The 14,317-nt window shown below is 46.8% G+C and overlaps 1 protein-coding gene across 1 annotated transcript; it reads left to right on the top strand.

The window, feature by feature from the left end:
• The first annotated feature begins 542 nt into the window (after positions 1-542).
• GFRA4 (GDNF family receptor alpha 4) lies at positions 543-5,253 on the top strand. The gene is made up of 6 exons (XM_069074318.1): positions 543-618; positions 1,899-2,289; positions 2,393-2,502; positions 3,168-3,302; positions 3,419-3,558; positions 4,478-5,253. The coding sequence occupies exons 1-6, from the start codon at positions 543-545 to the stop codon at positions 4,598-4,600; spliced, it is 975 nt and encodes a 324-aa protein (XP_068930419.1). The 3' UTR covers positions 4,601-5,253.
• The last annotated feature ends 9,064 nt before the right edge of the window (positions 5,254-14,317 follow it).

Genomic DNA, 14,317 nt, shown 5'->3' with positions numbered 1-14,317 from the left:
TGATGAATGAGCCTTGAGGGGTGCCCACATTTGGGGGTGGAAAGGGAAGATGAACCAGTAAAAGAAATGAAGAAAGATGTAGGAAGTCATTGCTTTAGGAAGAGAATAAAGAGAGGACCTTCTGCCCAAATCCCAGAAAAGCAAGGAGTAGATGTTGGGATAGAGTTGGCAATAATTGCCAAATGCTGCAGACTGTTTAAGGAAGAGGACAGAGAAGAGCCTATTGGACTGAATACACTTTCTTTCAACACATTTGAGAAAATATTGGGCTAGAATGTTTCCCTGTTAAGACCATAGGTGTCCAGCCTCCCCTCAGGCCAGGGGCTCCCCAGAGCAAGGGCTGTACCTCTCCCTCCCTGTCTGCTCCTATGCTGGGTAGGGTCAGGTGGGTGGGGGGGTCAGAGCTCTGAGAAAGGTCAAGGATAATGGCAACAGAAGGACAGGATTGGCTGGGGGAGGCAAGACAACTTCAGAAGCTCAGAAATCTCTTTCCTCATCTCTCTATCTCTCTTCCTCCTCCCTCTGCCCCACGAATCCAAGAAATGATGCTAGACAGCTCCCCCTATGAGCCTTTCATTAGAGGCCTTGACTACTTTGGACTGGCAGCCATTACAGCAGGTACGTACCCCAGCAAAGCCCTCAACCATCCCTGAGAACCCAAACACCTCCAATCTCCCCCATTCAGAATCAGCCTCCTTCCACAGATCCTCCCACCCCCAATAACTTTCCCCAGGGCTACCAAGCCCAAGGCAGCACCTAACTTTCTTCAGGCCACTGATTCGGGAACTCTCCTGTCCTGGTAGGCCAGACATCCTTGTTCCTCTTACCATGGTCTTTTGCCAGGGGCCTGGGGCTCAGAATCACTTTAAGCAGTCAAAGTTACCTGAGAAAGACCTGAGTTAAAATTTGGCCTCAGATACTTATTGGATGAGTGACCTTGGGCAAATCCTTTAACCTTTGTCTGCTTCAGTAAAATAGGAATAATAACAGCACTTACTTTTTTTTTTTTTTTTAGCAATCAGGGTTAAGTAACTTGCTCAAGGTTACACGGCCAGTTATTTCTGGATGGGTGCTAACTGTCTGAGCCCAGATTTGATCCCAGGTCATCCCGACTCTGGGGCCGGTGCTCTTACTCACTGCTGCCACCTGGCCGCCCCAACAGCACTTACTTTTTAAGGTTACTATGAGAAACAAAAGACAGAGTATTTGTAAAATGCTTAGCATGGTGTTTGGCACATAGTAGGTGCTATATTAAAAAAGCTTATTCCCTCCTCTCCTCACTGCTCCTTTCTTATAGAGATGGAACCAGGGAGAGCCAATGTTGGGGAAAGACAGTCTGCTCAGTGGAATATCCACGTTGTATTATTCATTAAAAAGAATCTGTCTTTTGGATCTTCTAGCCCAGTTCTTAAGGTCTTTTGGTGCCATGGGCCCCTTTATCAATCCTTCTCAGAATGATGCTTTTAAATGCATAAAATACATAGGATTACGAATGAAACCAATCACATTGAAATACTGTAGTTAAAACATTTTAAACACCAAGTTAATGAACCCCAAGCAAAGAAGCCCTGCTCTGAGATTTGGGCTATATGTTTGGCTACCCGCTTTTTGGGGAATAACTCGCCAGTCGAAGGATCTCATCACCTGACTTCAGAGTGATTTGCCTTATGGCAGCGGATAATCCGCCCTTGGAGTTATTTAACCCATTCTGGGTATTTGGTTTTTCCTGTTCCGAATGATAGTCATTTGAAAATGTTACCCCTCTCCAGCTCCACTCGGACCCACACTACTAGGTCGAAGTTTCCTGCCGTGGGGCAAGGGCAGGGGAGGCTTTCCGGGAGAGGGGTGAGGGCAGATTATAAGGTTAGCCTTGATGGGTCCCCACATGTTCCACACAGGGTCCGAGGGCGAGAACCCGTCCCCACGAGGGAACCGCTGCCTGGACGCGACCAAGGCTTGCAACGTGAACGGGCTGTGCCAGCGGCTGCGCGCGGACTACGCGGCTCTGTGCCTGAGGGCCGGGTCCCGAGGCTGCCCCCGCGCGCGCTGCCACCAGGCTCTGCGCCGCTTCTTCGATCGGGTCCGGCCCGCGCTCAGCCACGCGCTGCTCTTCTGCCCCTGCGGGCCAGGGGACGCGGCGTGCGCCGAGCGCCGGAGGCAGACCATCGTCCCGGCCTGCTCCTACAGCTCCGGCCCCAGCCCCGGGCCTCGCGCCGCCCCCACGGCCGCCGCCGCCCGGCCCAACTGCCTGGCGCCGCTGGACACGTGCCGCCGGGGCTACGTGTGCAGGTGAGCCGGGGAGGGCAAGAGGAGAGAGAGCCCGGCGCGGCCACTGGGGCACCCGCGGGGCGCGGTCAGTGCAGAGCCCAACGCTATCTCCGGCCCCTACCAGGTCTCGTTTGGCCGAATTCCAAGCAGCCTGCCAGCCGTCCCTGCTCACCCCCAGTGGATGTATCCACGAGGATTCCCCCAGCTGCCTATGGGCCTACACTGGCATTCTGGGTATGAGCTAGCAGTGTCTACACAGGCATCCTGGATCTAGGGAGGCAGCTTAATTTACATGGGTGACCTGGGTACAGGGAGGAGTCAGTATCTACAGCAGCCTCTGGGATAAAGGGAGGGAAGAGGGTCCATAGAGAGCCTTGTTGGGGGTGGGGGATGGCTGGGGAGCAGAGTGCATCTCCACAGCTTTCTTGTATATAGGAATTGGGCATCTATAAGGGCAAGCTAGGTAAAGGGTATATGTATTTACTTGGGCACTGTGCATAATGCTGCTTCCAGAGCTACCCTGGGTATGAGGAGGGGAGGATGTCTACATAGGCAAAATGGGTATTGGAAGGGAGGGTATTTACTTGGGTGTCCTGAACACAAGTGGGTGTCCATCCTAAGTACGGGGCTAAGTGTATTGTGTTGAGTGTGTGGGAGGGTACTCCCTGCATGATCATCCTAGGGTTTAAGAGCATGGAAAGGCTGGGCATCTACAGAGTCTTCATGTCTTTGAGGATGTTTATGGGAGAGCGTCCCAGAAACTGGGGGAAGATTATCTCTATTCAGGCATCCTAGATCTACAGAGTGGGGCACTACAGGGCCATCCAGGGTGTGGGGAAGAGGTGTTTTAGATGCAAGGAGAGGACAGCTATCTCGGGCCTTTTTTCTTCCCTTCCCAGGGACCCCCATCACACCCAACTATGTGGACAATATAAGCACTGCTGTGGCACCTTGGTGCAGCTGCAGCTCCAGCGGGAACAGGCTTGAAGAATGTGAGACCTTCCTGGGACTTTTTGTGGGGAACCCCTGTCTTCGTAAGTGCTTGGAGTCTAGAGGTGGGGGCTGGGGATGAAGGGGGACTGAAGGGAGGGCAGACAGGGAAGAAACTGGTTCAGATTCTACCACATTATCCCATCTTCTTTCTCACCAGAAAATGCTATCCTGGCTTTTGGCAACCAGACAAGGTTAAGCTGGGGTCCCTCTGTCTTTCCACCTGGAACATACCTGCAGGAACCCCCTGGTCCTGGCCATAGCCTCTTCAACCAACTGAAGCCCCCCAAGCCCACCAAGGTAGGAATTTTCTGAGTCTCTCTAGGCCTCAATATTCCTTCATAGGCCTCTTGGTACCCCCAGCCTGAGTTCCTCTCTCTTTTCAGAGGATTACTTGCTCCCAAGCAGCCTGAAACCACCTCAAACCAGGGCTGACCACTTTACTTGGGAAGCCTCAGCCCCTGCTGTATAGGGAAAGAGTTTTCCCATACGCATTCATCAATTGCCTAACCTTTGTGAGGAGAGAAAAAACACACACACACACACACACACACACACACACAGACACACACAGACAACATCTTCGCATATTATTCTCCTTTTGATTTATTTCAACTAAAATTTTTTAGCCATTCACTACTTGCAAGGTTCTGTGCTCCTCCTGGGGTCACAAAGATGCAAAGGGCAGAGTCCCTACCCTGAAGGGGCTTACACTCTAATAGGCAGCATGAGACATGCAGATAAATAAACATGATACCAGGGAGACTGTAATGGGTGCAAAGTGCTCCAGGAAAATGTGAACCTTTTTCTTAATCTGTGCGCCCCCCTCCTCCCCCCCGCCCCCATCTCTCTTTTCAGATCTTATGTTACTTCCACTTACACACACTATATTCTAGCCTGACTGGTTCTAACTTCTTATCCTCTTAACCCCATCATCCCTCTGGCTTCCAGGACCCTGGACAGATCTGGAATGCATTGCCTCATCCTCAAAGCTGTTTGTCCACCACTTTCTATGGGAAGCCTTTCTGCTCCCAGAACCATTAGTGCTTCCTCCTCAAATGACCAGGTTTTTACTTATCTGTATCCATGCCATACCTTCTTTCCCAGAGTGTAAACACCTTAAGGGCAAGACCTATTGCTTGTTTTTGTCCTTGCAACCACAGGGGCTTGCCTGTGGTAGACACTTAAGTGTTTGATTGAGCCCCTCTCTTCCTTGCAGGTATCAGGTGAAGGCAGGCCTTCTACTGGGAGCTCTCCAAGGATTTGGGGGGCTCAAGGCTTGACTCACCTCCCCAGGGATCAACTGCTTCTTATAGCCCTGGTCCTCTGGTTCCTGCCCTGACTAGGACAGCTGGCAGAAGACAGAATGATCCTGTTTGTATCAATTCTTTTCCAGTGAGGTGGCGCAGTGGGAATCTGAGTCAAAGAGAAGTAGGGACCTAAGGGGTCACCCTTGAGCTGGCCCCAACTCTCCCTAACCTCAGACCTCTGCTGGTCTGTGACCCAGACCCTTCCTGCCCTTCTCTCCTGACCCAGGATAGAGAGGAAAGGCTGGGGGACTGTGGTGAATGACTCAGAGGGCAGAGAAGACATCCCATCTTAGAGACTGCTGGACCTGAAATGCTCTGAACCACCTGCCTTCTAGGCTGGGGGCTGGCCTTAAACCTTGGTATCTGAAGTCTAAGGTACCTATAGAATGTAAGACTCCTTGAGAGCAGGAACTGGCATAAAGCAGGTACTTAATAAAATGCTCATCAAATGAGATGATAGGATTTTAGAAATGGAAAGAATTTTGGAGATCATAGAATTCAATTTTATCACTGATAAAGAAACTGAGATGTCTGGCTTTGGTGTAATGCAATGAACTATGGACAGTCAGGAGACCTAGGCTGACTATCAACCCTGCCTCTCATTATCTGTGTAATCTTGGACAAGTCAATCACTCTCTTGAGCTCAATTTGCTCATCTTTAAAATGGGAATAACCTTAGATGACATCGGGCTCCTCCTCTCAGCTCTATAGTGTTCTAGTCTAATAACAATTTTCACTTCCCAGGACTGTTGTGAGGAAAGTACTTTGTAAACATTAAAACCCTATAGAAAACAGTTCTTTTGATCCTGTTGGGAGTGGAGTGGGGGTGGGGCACAGTGCGCTGGTACATGGCATCAAGGCAACTGCACAAATAGAGGACTGGGAAGGCAGGTCTAGACAACAGTTGCCCTGAAAAAAGATCTGGGCGTTTTAGTACAGTCACCATACAGTTGTATGACATGGCAGACAAAAACCATTCATTCTATCCTAGCTGCATTAAGGAGGAGCACAGCCTTAAGAACAAAGCTGGGGGTGGCCCCATGGGCTTAGCACTGGTGGGATCCCTCTTCCCCCACCTACAAGAGGGTATTAGATTCTGGGCACAACATGTTAGGGAAGACATTGACAAGCCAGAATAGGTGGAAAGGAGGGTGACCAGGACTGACTTGGAGAAGGGATTCCATTTATTCTCCTTGTTCTCAGAAGGTGGAATGGGGGGGGAGGGGAGGGAGGAGGGAAGGGAGGCAAATTTCAGCAGGAAAAATGAATGATTGTGGCCACTAAAAAAAAAAGGGAACGGGCTATTGTAATAGGATTTTCTTCATCACTGGATGTTTTTCAAGCATGGGCCAGATGCTCACCTCTGTGGGATGTTTTAGAAAGAGCCCCTGTTCAGGGACTGGATGCACTAGAAACCCCTGAGGTTCCTTCCAGGTGGAAGAGGTTTTGAGTGATTGGGTGAGGGGAAGGAGCCACCTCTTTCCCAGGCAACTCCTCAGAAGGGTGTGGGATGAAGAGTAAAGGGAAAGCAGAGGGGCAAAAGGAGGGGCAGGGAGGAAGTTCAGGCACTGATACCAATACAGATGAAGGTGGAGTATAATAGGGGACTTGTAATTTTTTTATTTGTTCTTTCTAAGAGTTTATTTTTTAGGAGGGTGGTTTTTTTAAAATTATTTTTAAAGCACAGGAACTTTTTATTCTTTGTTTTTAAGTTTCAAATTTGGGGACTTTTTTCTTTAAATAAGAAAGTTAAACAGAAACCTTAGTATTTAATAAAGTAGAATCAAATTATTTGCAGCAACAAACAATAGCTAGAATGTTGGTCCAGCTGATGTTGATTTCATTTAATTTCATTAGTGCTTTAATGTGCTTTCCTCAGAGCAGACACATCAGATGATCAGGTTTCATCCCCATTTCACTGATGGGGCAACTAAGACCCAGGGAAGGGGAGTGATTTGCTCTGTGACCAAGTGAGTCACGGCAGGAATCAGGACTTGTCCTTACTCTCTTGACCACATTGAGCTATCCCTTTGAGACTTGGGCCTTTCTTCATCTCTCTCACACTTCCCAGCCCTCTTCTGAATGGGGTACATGGGCACCAAAACTCACTGCCTAAAGTCAGGACTCCCTCAGTGTTGGTGGCAATTCCTTGTACATGGGGGACTTCTAAGTTCACCTACCCATGGTCATTCTCTCCCTGCCTCCCTCTTTCCCCCTTCCACACACATGGTGCTTCTTACTCCAGGTGGGGGGCCAGTCACGCTCCCTGGGGCAGCATTGCTGAAATAATAAGAGCTAACTTTTATCTTGTACTTATTACATGTCAGGCACTGCACTAAGTGCTTATGATCTCATTTGATTCTCACAACAACCCTGGGAGGTAGGTGATATTATTACCCTAATTTCACTGATAAGGAAACTGAGGCAAACAAGTTAAATGACTTGGCCAGAGTCACACAGCTAGGACATGTTTGAGGCAGGATCTGAACTCAGGTGCTCCTGCCTCCAGACCTGGCACTTTATCCACTGTGCCACCTAGCTGCCCACACAGCCTGTCAGTCTCAGGCCAGCAGGTGAGGGAGAAGAGGGGATCATAGGATTTTGAACTGGAAGCACCTTAGACCTTTCCTTTATTCTATAGATAAAGAAACTTCAAGAGAGCAATCCAGTTCACCAACCATTTATTAGGCATTTACTATGGCTGAGGCACTATGCTAGGAGCTGGGAACAGCAAGACAGAACTGAAACAGTCCCTGCCCTTCAGCTTAATTCTAATGGGGATTACAACACACATACTGGTGAATAAGCACACAGTGTCAATGGAAGAGGACCAAGTACTTTCAAGAGGGAGAGAATATTATCGGTGAAGGGAATCAGGATCGCCCTCCTGGAGGAGGTGGCCTTTCTGTGGTGCTCTGGAGGAAACTAGAGATTCTCTGGGGCTGAGGTAAGGAATGCACATGTTCCAAACTTGGGCAAAGGCAGGCAGGACATGGAGGGTCATGTGCAGGGAGAAGTTTAATTGGGACACAGATTTTTAGGAGACTAATAGGAAATAAGACTGGAAAGCAAGTTGGAGTCCTACTGGGGAGAACTTTAAATACCAGGTGAAGGAATTTGCATTTTATTCTGGTAGTAATAGAGAGCCATTGAAGACTTTTGGGTAGGGAGTTAACAAGGTGTGATCCAAGCTTTAGGAATGAGAGACCAGTTGGCAGCTGTGTGGAGGGGAGGAGATCAAGTGGGAGGTTAGATCCTGAGTTCTGAAGGGGACTTGCTCAGGATCACTCCAGGTTTGCAAAGGGCTCTATAGAATCTCTCATTTTGTCCTTACAACACCCCTGCTAGGGAATACCCCCTCCCAACATCTTACAACATTCTCACCTTCCTGAGTTATTGACTAGAGTTAATATGCCCACAGTTACTCAGTTGAAGAGTCAAAGACTTCTGACTCCAAATTCAGTGTTCTATCCACTGAACCATACTGACTTTCACAAGGAACTAAGGCACAGGTTCCAGTTGTGTGTATCTCTTCATCTCCCCTTAATAAATGTCTGTGAATTTCTGCAGGCTGTATATGTGTGTGTGTGTGTTCATGTACAAAGACGAGAGAGAGAGAGAGAGAGAGAGAGAGAGAGAGAGAGAGAGAGAGAGCACATGCGAGCGCTGTGTGTGAGAACATTTCGCAAAACAAAGAGTACAAAGTTTAGACAGTCCCCCTGCTCTCACAGAACTCACGGTCTAGTAGTGGGAAAAATAAAAACAACTATATAATATGCAATGCCACATGTATGTATTTGAGAAGAGCAAACAAAAGATTTGTCCTGTGGACAGAGCACTGGTTCTAGAGTCAGAAAGATCTGAGTTCAACCTGGCTGCAGACACTTCCTAGCTGTGTGACCCTGGGCAAGTCACTTAACCCTGTTTGCTTCAGTTTCCTCATCTGTCAAATGACTGGAGAAGGAAATGGCAGACCATTCCAGGATATTTCCAAGAAAACCCCAAATGAGGTTGAGAAGAGTCAGACACAACTGAAATGAATGAACAACAAAGGGCACTTAATAAATAAGTTTTTTTAAAAAATAAAGATAACATTCTTTATTAATGGGGAACCAGAGGAGAATTCCCATAGGAGGAAGCATTTGAAATCCTTAGAAGGACAAAGAGACAGGAGGGGACAGAGAGAGGAGAGACGATAGGCTATTCCAGGCACAATCTGTAGCCTGGGCACCAATGTAGAAGAGAACAGGGAGTTTCTTGCCATTTGGGTGCAGAACTACTGTGTTGGGAATGAGGAGACTCAAAGACAAAAATGAAACCATCCCTCTTCTCAAGGAACTTATGTTCTCTTTTGTTCTTTGAAAATGTTTTCTTGTCGATAACTTTTGTTCTTGTATCACCTTCATTTCTTAGAGAGAAATTCTTTACAACAAAGAATTTAAAAAAAGGGGGGGAAGCAATTTTGCAAAACTAAGCAGCAATAGCATTATCAAATCCAGCAGTGTGCACAAAGTTCCAATCCCACAGTCTCAACTCTGCAAAGAATGGGAGGTACATTCACACCTATCTTCTTTAAGGCTGAGCTTGGAGCCCCTGGAGATGAGACTTGAAGGGAGCTAGGGATTCTCAGAGGGGAAGGTGAGAAGGAAGGGCATTATAGGCATGGGAGACGGTTTGTGTTAAAGTACAGAGAGCAGCAAGGTTTAAGTGTGTGAAAGGGAGAAGTGTGAAGAAAAAACTTGGAAAGGTAGATCAAGGTCAGGCAGTGAGGGGTTTTAAATGCCAGAGAAGTTTGCTTTGAACCTACAGGAAATAAGGAGCTCTGAGAGTCCACTGAATGGGTGTGTGTGTGAAAAACAGACTTGTGTGTTAGACATTTTACTTTGGTATCTGTGTGGAGGATGGGATGGGGAGTGGAAAGACAGGGCAGGTATATCAGGAGTAACTGCAGTAGTCTTGGGTGAGAGGTGATGAGGATATGAACTATGGTGGTGGGCTTGTGAGGAGAAAGAAGGCGACAGATGTTAATAATGTAGAGGCATAACTCACAAGAGTGAGCAACTGAGTGGTTATGCAGGGTGAGAGAGGATGGGGAATCAAAGATGACTGAGGTTTGAAGCCTTCCCAACTGGCCAGAGATGCCTTCAACAGAAACAGGCAAGCCAGGAAGGGGAGTGGGTTTGGGGGACAACTCTAATATTAGAGTTCTAATTTGGCCATATTGAGTTAGATGTCCTTCAGGTCATTAAAATGTCTAAAAGGCAGTTGGCAGGGTTGGACTGGGGTCAGACATATATCTCTGGATGTCATCTGCATAGAGATGGGGGAGAGATATATTGAAAAATGAAGGTGAAACAAAAACAGAACAGCTGTCCCCCAAGCCTGGAATGCACTTTCTCCTGCCCTCAACCTCTTGGAATCCCTTATTTCCTTCAAAGCCCAGCTCAAGCACCATCTTCTACACGAGGCCTTTCTTGATGTCTCCAGCTCCTGGAGGGAGTTGATGTGGCCAGTCAGGAGGCTCCAAACTTCAGTCATCTTCGATTCCCCATCCTCCTTCACCCCACATAACCACTCAGTTGCTAACTCTTGTGAGTTATGCCTCTGCATTTTTAGCATCTATCCCCTTCTTTCTAGGAGCTGGGAGGGATCAAGTGGGGTTCACGAAGTCACCAAGAGCATGCACACTCACAGTCAGGGGAAACAATATGGATGATGCAGTAGCAAGACATGGAGAAGGAACAGTCAAAGGAGAAGCAAGCAAAGAGAGGAGAGAGCATCAGGTGAAGAATGCGAAGTGTTTTGGAGAGTTCGAGAAGGATCAGGACTGGGAAGAAGCCATTAGATCTGGCAATTAGGTAACTGGAGAGAACAGCTCAGTGACTGGGTCAGAAGCCAGGCTGCAAACAGTTTAGGAGAGAGAGAAGAGGGAGTGGAGGCAATGGGTGTAGATGGTTTTGCTTTGTAAAAGGAGTTTGACTGTGAAATGTTGGAGATACAGGATGACAGTTTGAGGGGAAGGTAGGGTCAAGTGAGAATTTTTGTAAGGATGGGGAGAGACATGGATGTTTTTACAGGCAACAAGGAAGGAGCCAGCAGACAGGGAGAGGTTAAGGATTAAATACAGCTGGGGGACAATGACAGCAGATCCAGGAAGGGATGGTATTGAAGGTACAAGTAGGGGGTTGGTCACCCCCTCAAGGAATGAAAGAAAGCAGGGGAGGAGGGGATGGTGTTAAGGAGTTTCGAGATATGGAGTAGGGGAGAAGAGGGAGCTCAAGTGGAATTGTCTTTTTTCATTAAAATATGAGCTGAGGGGTGGCCAGGTAGCACAGTGAGTAAGAGCACCGGCCCCAGAGTCGGGATGACCTGGGATTGAACCCGGGCTCAGACACTTAGCACCCACCCAGAAACACCTGGCCGTGTAACCTTGAGCAAGTTACTTAACCCCAATTGCTTAAAAAAAAATATGAGCTGAGATTCTCTGCTGACAGGATGTGAGCAGGGGTAGCACTGAAGAAACAATATTGAATGCTGAACACAGAGACAAGAATGAAGCAATCCGTGACCTCAACAAGCTTGAATTCTATAGGAAGGGGGCAGGGGGGCTCACGTGGGCAGAGAATGTGAACAAATATAAGTAAATTGATCCAAGCTAATTTGGAGGGGAAGGGGACTGGGAGCTAGAGGGATCAAGAAAGGTTTCATGTAAAAGGGTGGTGTTTGAGCTGGGTTTTGAAGGAAATAACGGATTCCAAGAGGTTGAGAGGAGTCAATTCCAGGCTTGGGGGACAGCTGTGCAAAGACCCAGATAAGAGCTAGGGAATAATGTATAACAAGGTGGGAAAGAGTGTTAGGGGACAGGCATGAAGCCAAACAGAGTAACTGATACTAGGGGCAATGAGGGAGTGCTAGAATTTGAGCTGGGAAATGACATGGTCCACCCTCTGCTTAGTGCCTGGCTTGTAAGTGTTCCTCTCCAATGTAACCCTCACCCTTGTATTTGGGGACTTCATAACATGTGCTGGACTTCCATATAAGAACAGACATCCCACCAAATACCCTCAGTTAAAGAGCCTCCTCAACTCCCACACTCTACACCATTCCAATCATACACAAGGAAGTCATTCCTGCTGTCTTTGAGCCTTCTCCCCTCTGGTCATACTGCTAGAACTCAGATCTTCCTGACTGTGAGGGCCAGCCCTCTGTCTAATACAACTGGCTGTCTCTCAGCTGGGATTACGTTTCAAGGGTTACCCAATGGTGTAGATTCACAGGTTAGGGGTGGCAGAAGGTCAGGGAGTAAGGAATTCTAAGGTGGTAGATGGTGAAATGTTAATGTGGTTGGCTGTAGGGTCAAGGTTGGGTTTGGAGGTGAACAATGCTAGTGTGGGAGATAGATTGAGAGAAGGATGGTGTAAGGGATCAGAGAATGTGATATGGGCAAAAAGGCTTAGTGTGAGTGGCAAAGGTAGTCAGGAAGTTGATACTGGAGAATGGAATTTTGCATCTTCAGATCTTGTGAGTGGTACAATTTTAAGAGGGGTCACGTCCAAAGGTGACACAATGTAAGTGCGTGGGCCTGAGGTAGGGATGGTGGAGAAATTAACTGGTAAGTCCACTAGAAGAGACATTAAGAAGAATAGAGAAGGCTGTGGATGATGGCAAGGATGGGGTGGAGAAGACCATGAGCCAAATGATGGGTTGTGGGAAAACTTGGGAAAAGTGCTAGGCACAGAGAGTCAAAGACAGAAAGAAAGGCACTATATATACTAAACAATTTATAGCAGCACTACTTGTGGTAGTAAAGAACTGGAAACCCAATAGATGTCTGCTGACTGGGGGATGGCTGAACAAATTGCGGCACATAAGTGTAAAAAGATGTAATGAAATGCAAGAAGAAACAATGGATATGAAGAACTCAGAGAATCACTGGAAGACATGAACTGATGCAGAGTGACATAGCAAGAGGTGCTTACCAGGTTAGATGAAGAAGTGATCAATCTCTCCTTTTTTGTTCTACCTGCAACAATTGTTTTGACAATATTCCGGTGTCCCTCCCAGTGAGTCCCATACACATATACACAAATTAATTTTATTTGATTTACGATCCTCATAATTGCCTGTGAAATGAAGTGCTCTTATTATCCCCATTTTATGGATGAGATAAAACTGAGACTAAATTACTTCCTCAGGGTTACACAGTAAATAAATGACTGAGACCACATTTGCATTCAGATCTCGAATCTCAATTTAACACTCAGAGCTTTTCCCCATACAGACTGCTGTCTAGTCACATTTCATATCCCCTGAATCCAGTGGCTTTGATGGCCCTCTGTATCCTGGTCCTACCCTACCGATCAATCCTTATCTCACTGCATTGACACACCAGGCTCGTTCCCAGAATAGAGGGCCTGAAAGGGACTTCCGAGGCCATCTATTCAACCTGTACCTGACCAAGACTCTCCTCGTTATGAAATACTCAACATGTAGTCTAAATGCTTAGAACAGACTGAGAGAAAGATTAGGATATGCTGATGGGGAAGAAAGGGTATGGAGAAGTTGGGCTTGGCTGAAAGGAATAGGAACAGGGGAGGATGCTAAGGGTATTGAGAGATTTTGGAGTGGGACTTTCTGAATTTGGAACAGGTTGAACAGAAGAGAGTTGGAATTAAGGGAGAAACAGGAGGGGGATGAAATAGAGAAAGAAGGGAATGGGAAGGAGGGAGATGGCAAAGGGAGAAGGAAGGTAGTTTTTTTTTTTTTTTGAAGGAAGATCACTTAGTCAAAGAAGCTACTTTGGATTTGGAGTCAAGGGTATCCGAGTTCAAATCTCGGCTCTACTGTGACCTTCAGTGAATCATTTAGTCTCTTGGCCTCAGTTTCCTCATCTGATGAAAGATCTCTAGGGTCCCTTGTAAATCTAAATCTTTGTTCCTATGATCCTGTTGTCTTCTCTAGACTAAACATTCACAGCTCCTTCAGCATCCACTGAATGTAAGACTTGTAATGACACTTTTTTGTCCTTTAACCATTCCGACTTGTCTATCTCACTTAAAACATGATGCCCAGAACTGAACACAATACTCTGGCTGTGGCCTGATTAAAGCAGTGTCTATGAGACCCATCATCTTCCTCATTTTGGAGGCGATGCTTCTCTTAGAACTGAAGATGATGGCTTTTGGCTACCATGTCACCCTGTTGACAGATACTGAGTTTGTTCTTGTTGTTTAGTCATTTTTTTCAGTCATTTCCAACTCTTTGTGACTCCTTCTGGTGTTTTCTTGGCAGAAAAACTGGAGTGGTTTGCCATTTCCTTTTCCAGCTCATTTTCCAGATAAGGCACCTGAGGTAAACAGGGTTAAGTGACTTGTCCAGGGTCACACAGCTAGTATTTGAGGCCAGATTTGAACTCAGGAAGACTCATTTTCCTGACTCCAGTCCCAGCGCTCTATGCACCACGGAGCCATCTGGCTGCCCCATATTGAGCTTTTGGAGCATTAAAACAACCAGATATTTTTCATAGCAACTGTCTAGCCAAATCTCTTCCATTCTGTATCTGTGGTTCTTAAAAATCTAAGTACAGAATTTTACTTTCAATCTTTTAACATTTAATCTTATTTGTTTTGGCCTACTGTTCTATCTCATCAAAGATTATATTTGAATCCCATCATTCACCATGTTAGCCAGACATTGCCCGATGCTTCATGTCACCTGCACATTTGACAAGTATGTTATCTATGCCTTCA

This window comes from Petaurus breviceps, unplaced genomic scaffold (assembly GCF_028583685.1).
Source record: "Petaurus breviceps papuanus isolate PSGF00001 unplaced genomic scaffold, PetGlider_PUasm1.0 140, whole genome shotgun sequence".
Lineage (NCBI taxonomy): Eukaryota > Metazoa > Chordata > Mammalia > Diprotodontia > Petauridae > Petaurus > Petaurus breviceps.
The sequence above is the reverse complement of the archived record's forward strand: the minus strand, read 5'-3'. Positions and strand labels throughout refer to the sequence as shown.

Excerpts from the sequence above, each read along its gene's own strand:
- GFRA4 (XM_069074318.1), top strand. The coding sequence starts at position 543 with ATGATGCTAGACAGCTCCCCCTATGAGCCTTTCATTAGAGGCCTTGAC. Across the intron at positions 2,503-3,167 it reads GGCCTACACTGGCATTCTGG|GGACCCCCATCACACCCAAC; the intron begins GTATGAGCTAGC and ends TTCCCTTCCCAG. Across the intron at positions 3,303-3,418 it reads TGTGGGGAACCCCTGTCTTC|AAAATGCTATCCTGGCTTTT; the intron begins GTAAGTGCTTGG and ends CTTTCTCACCAG.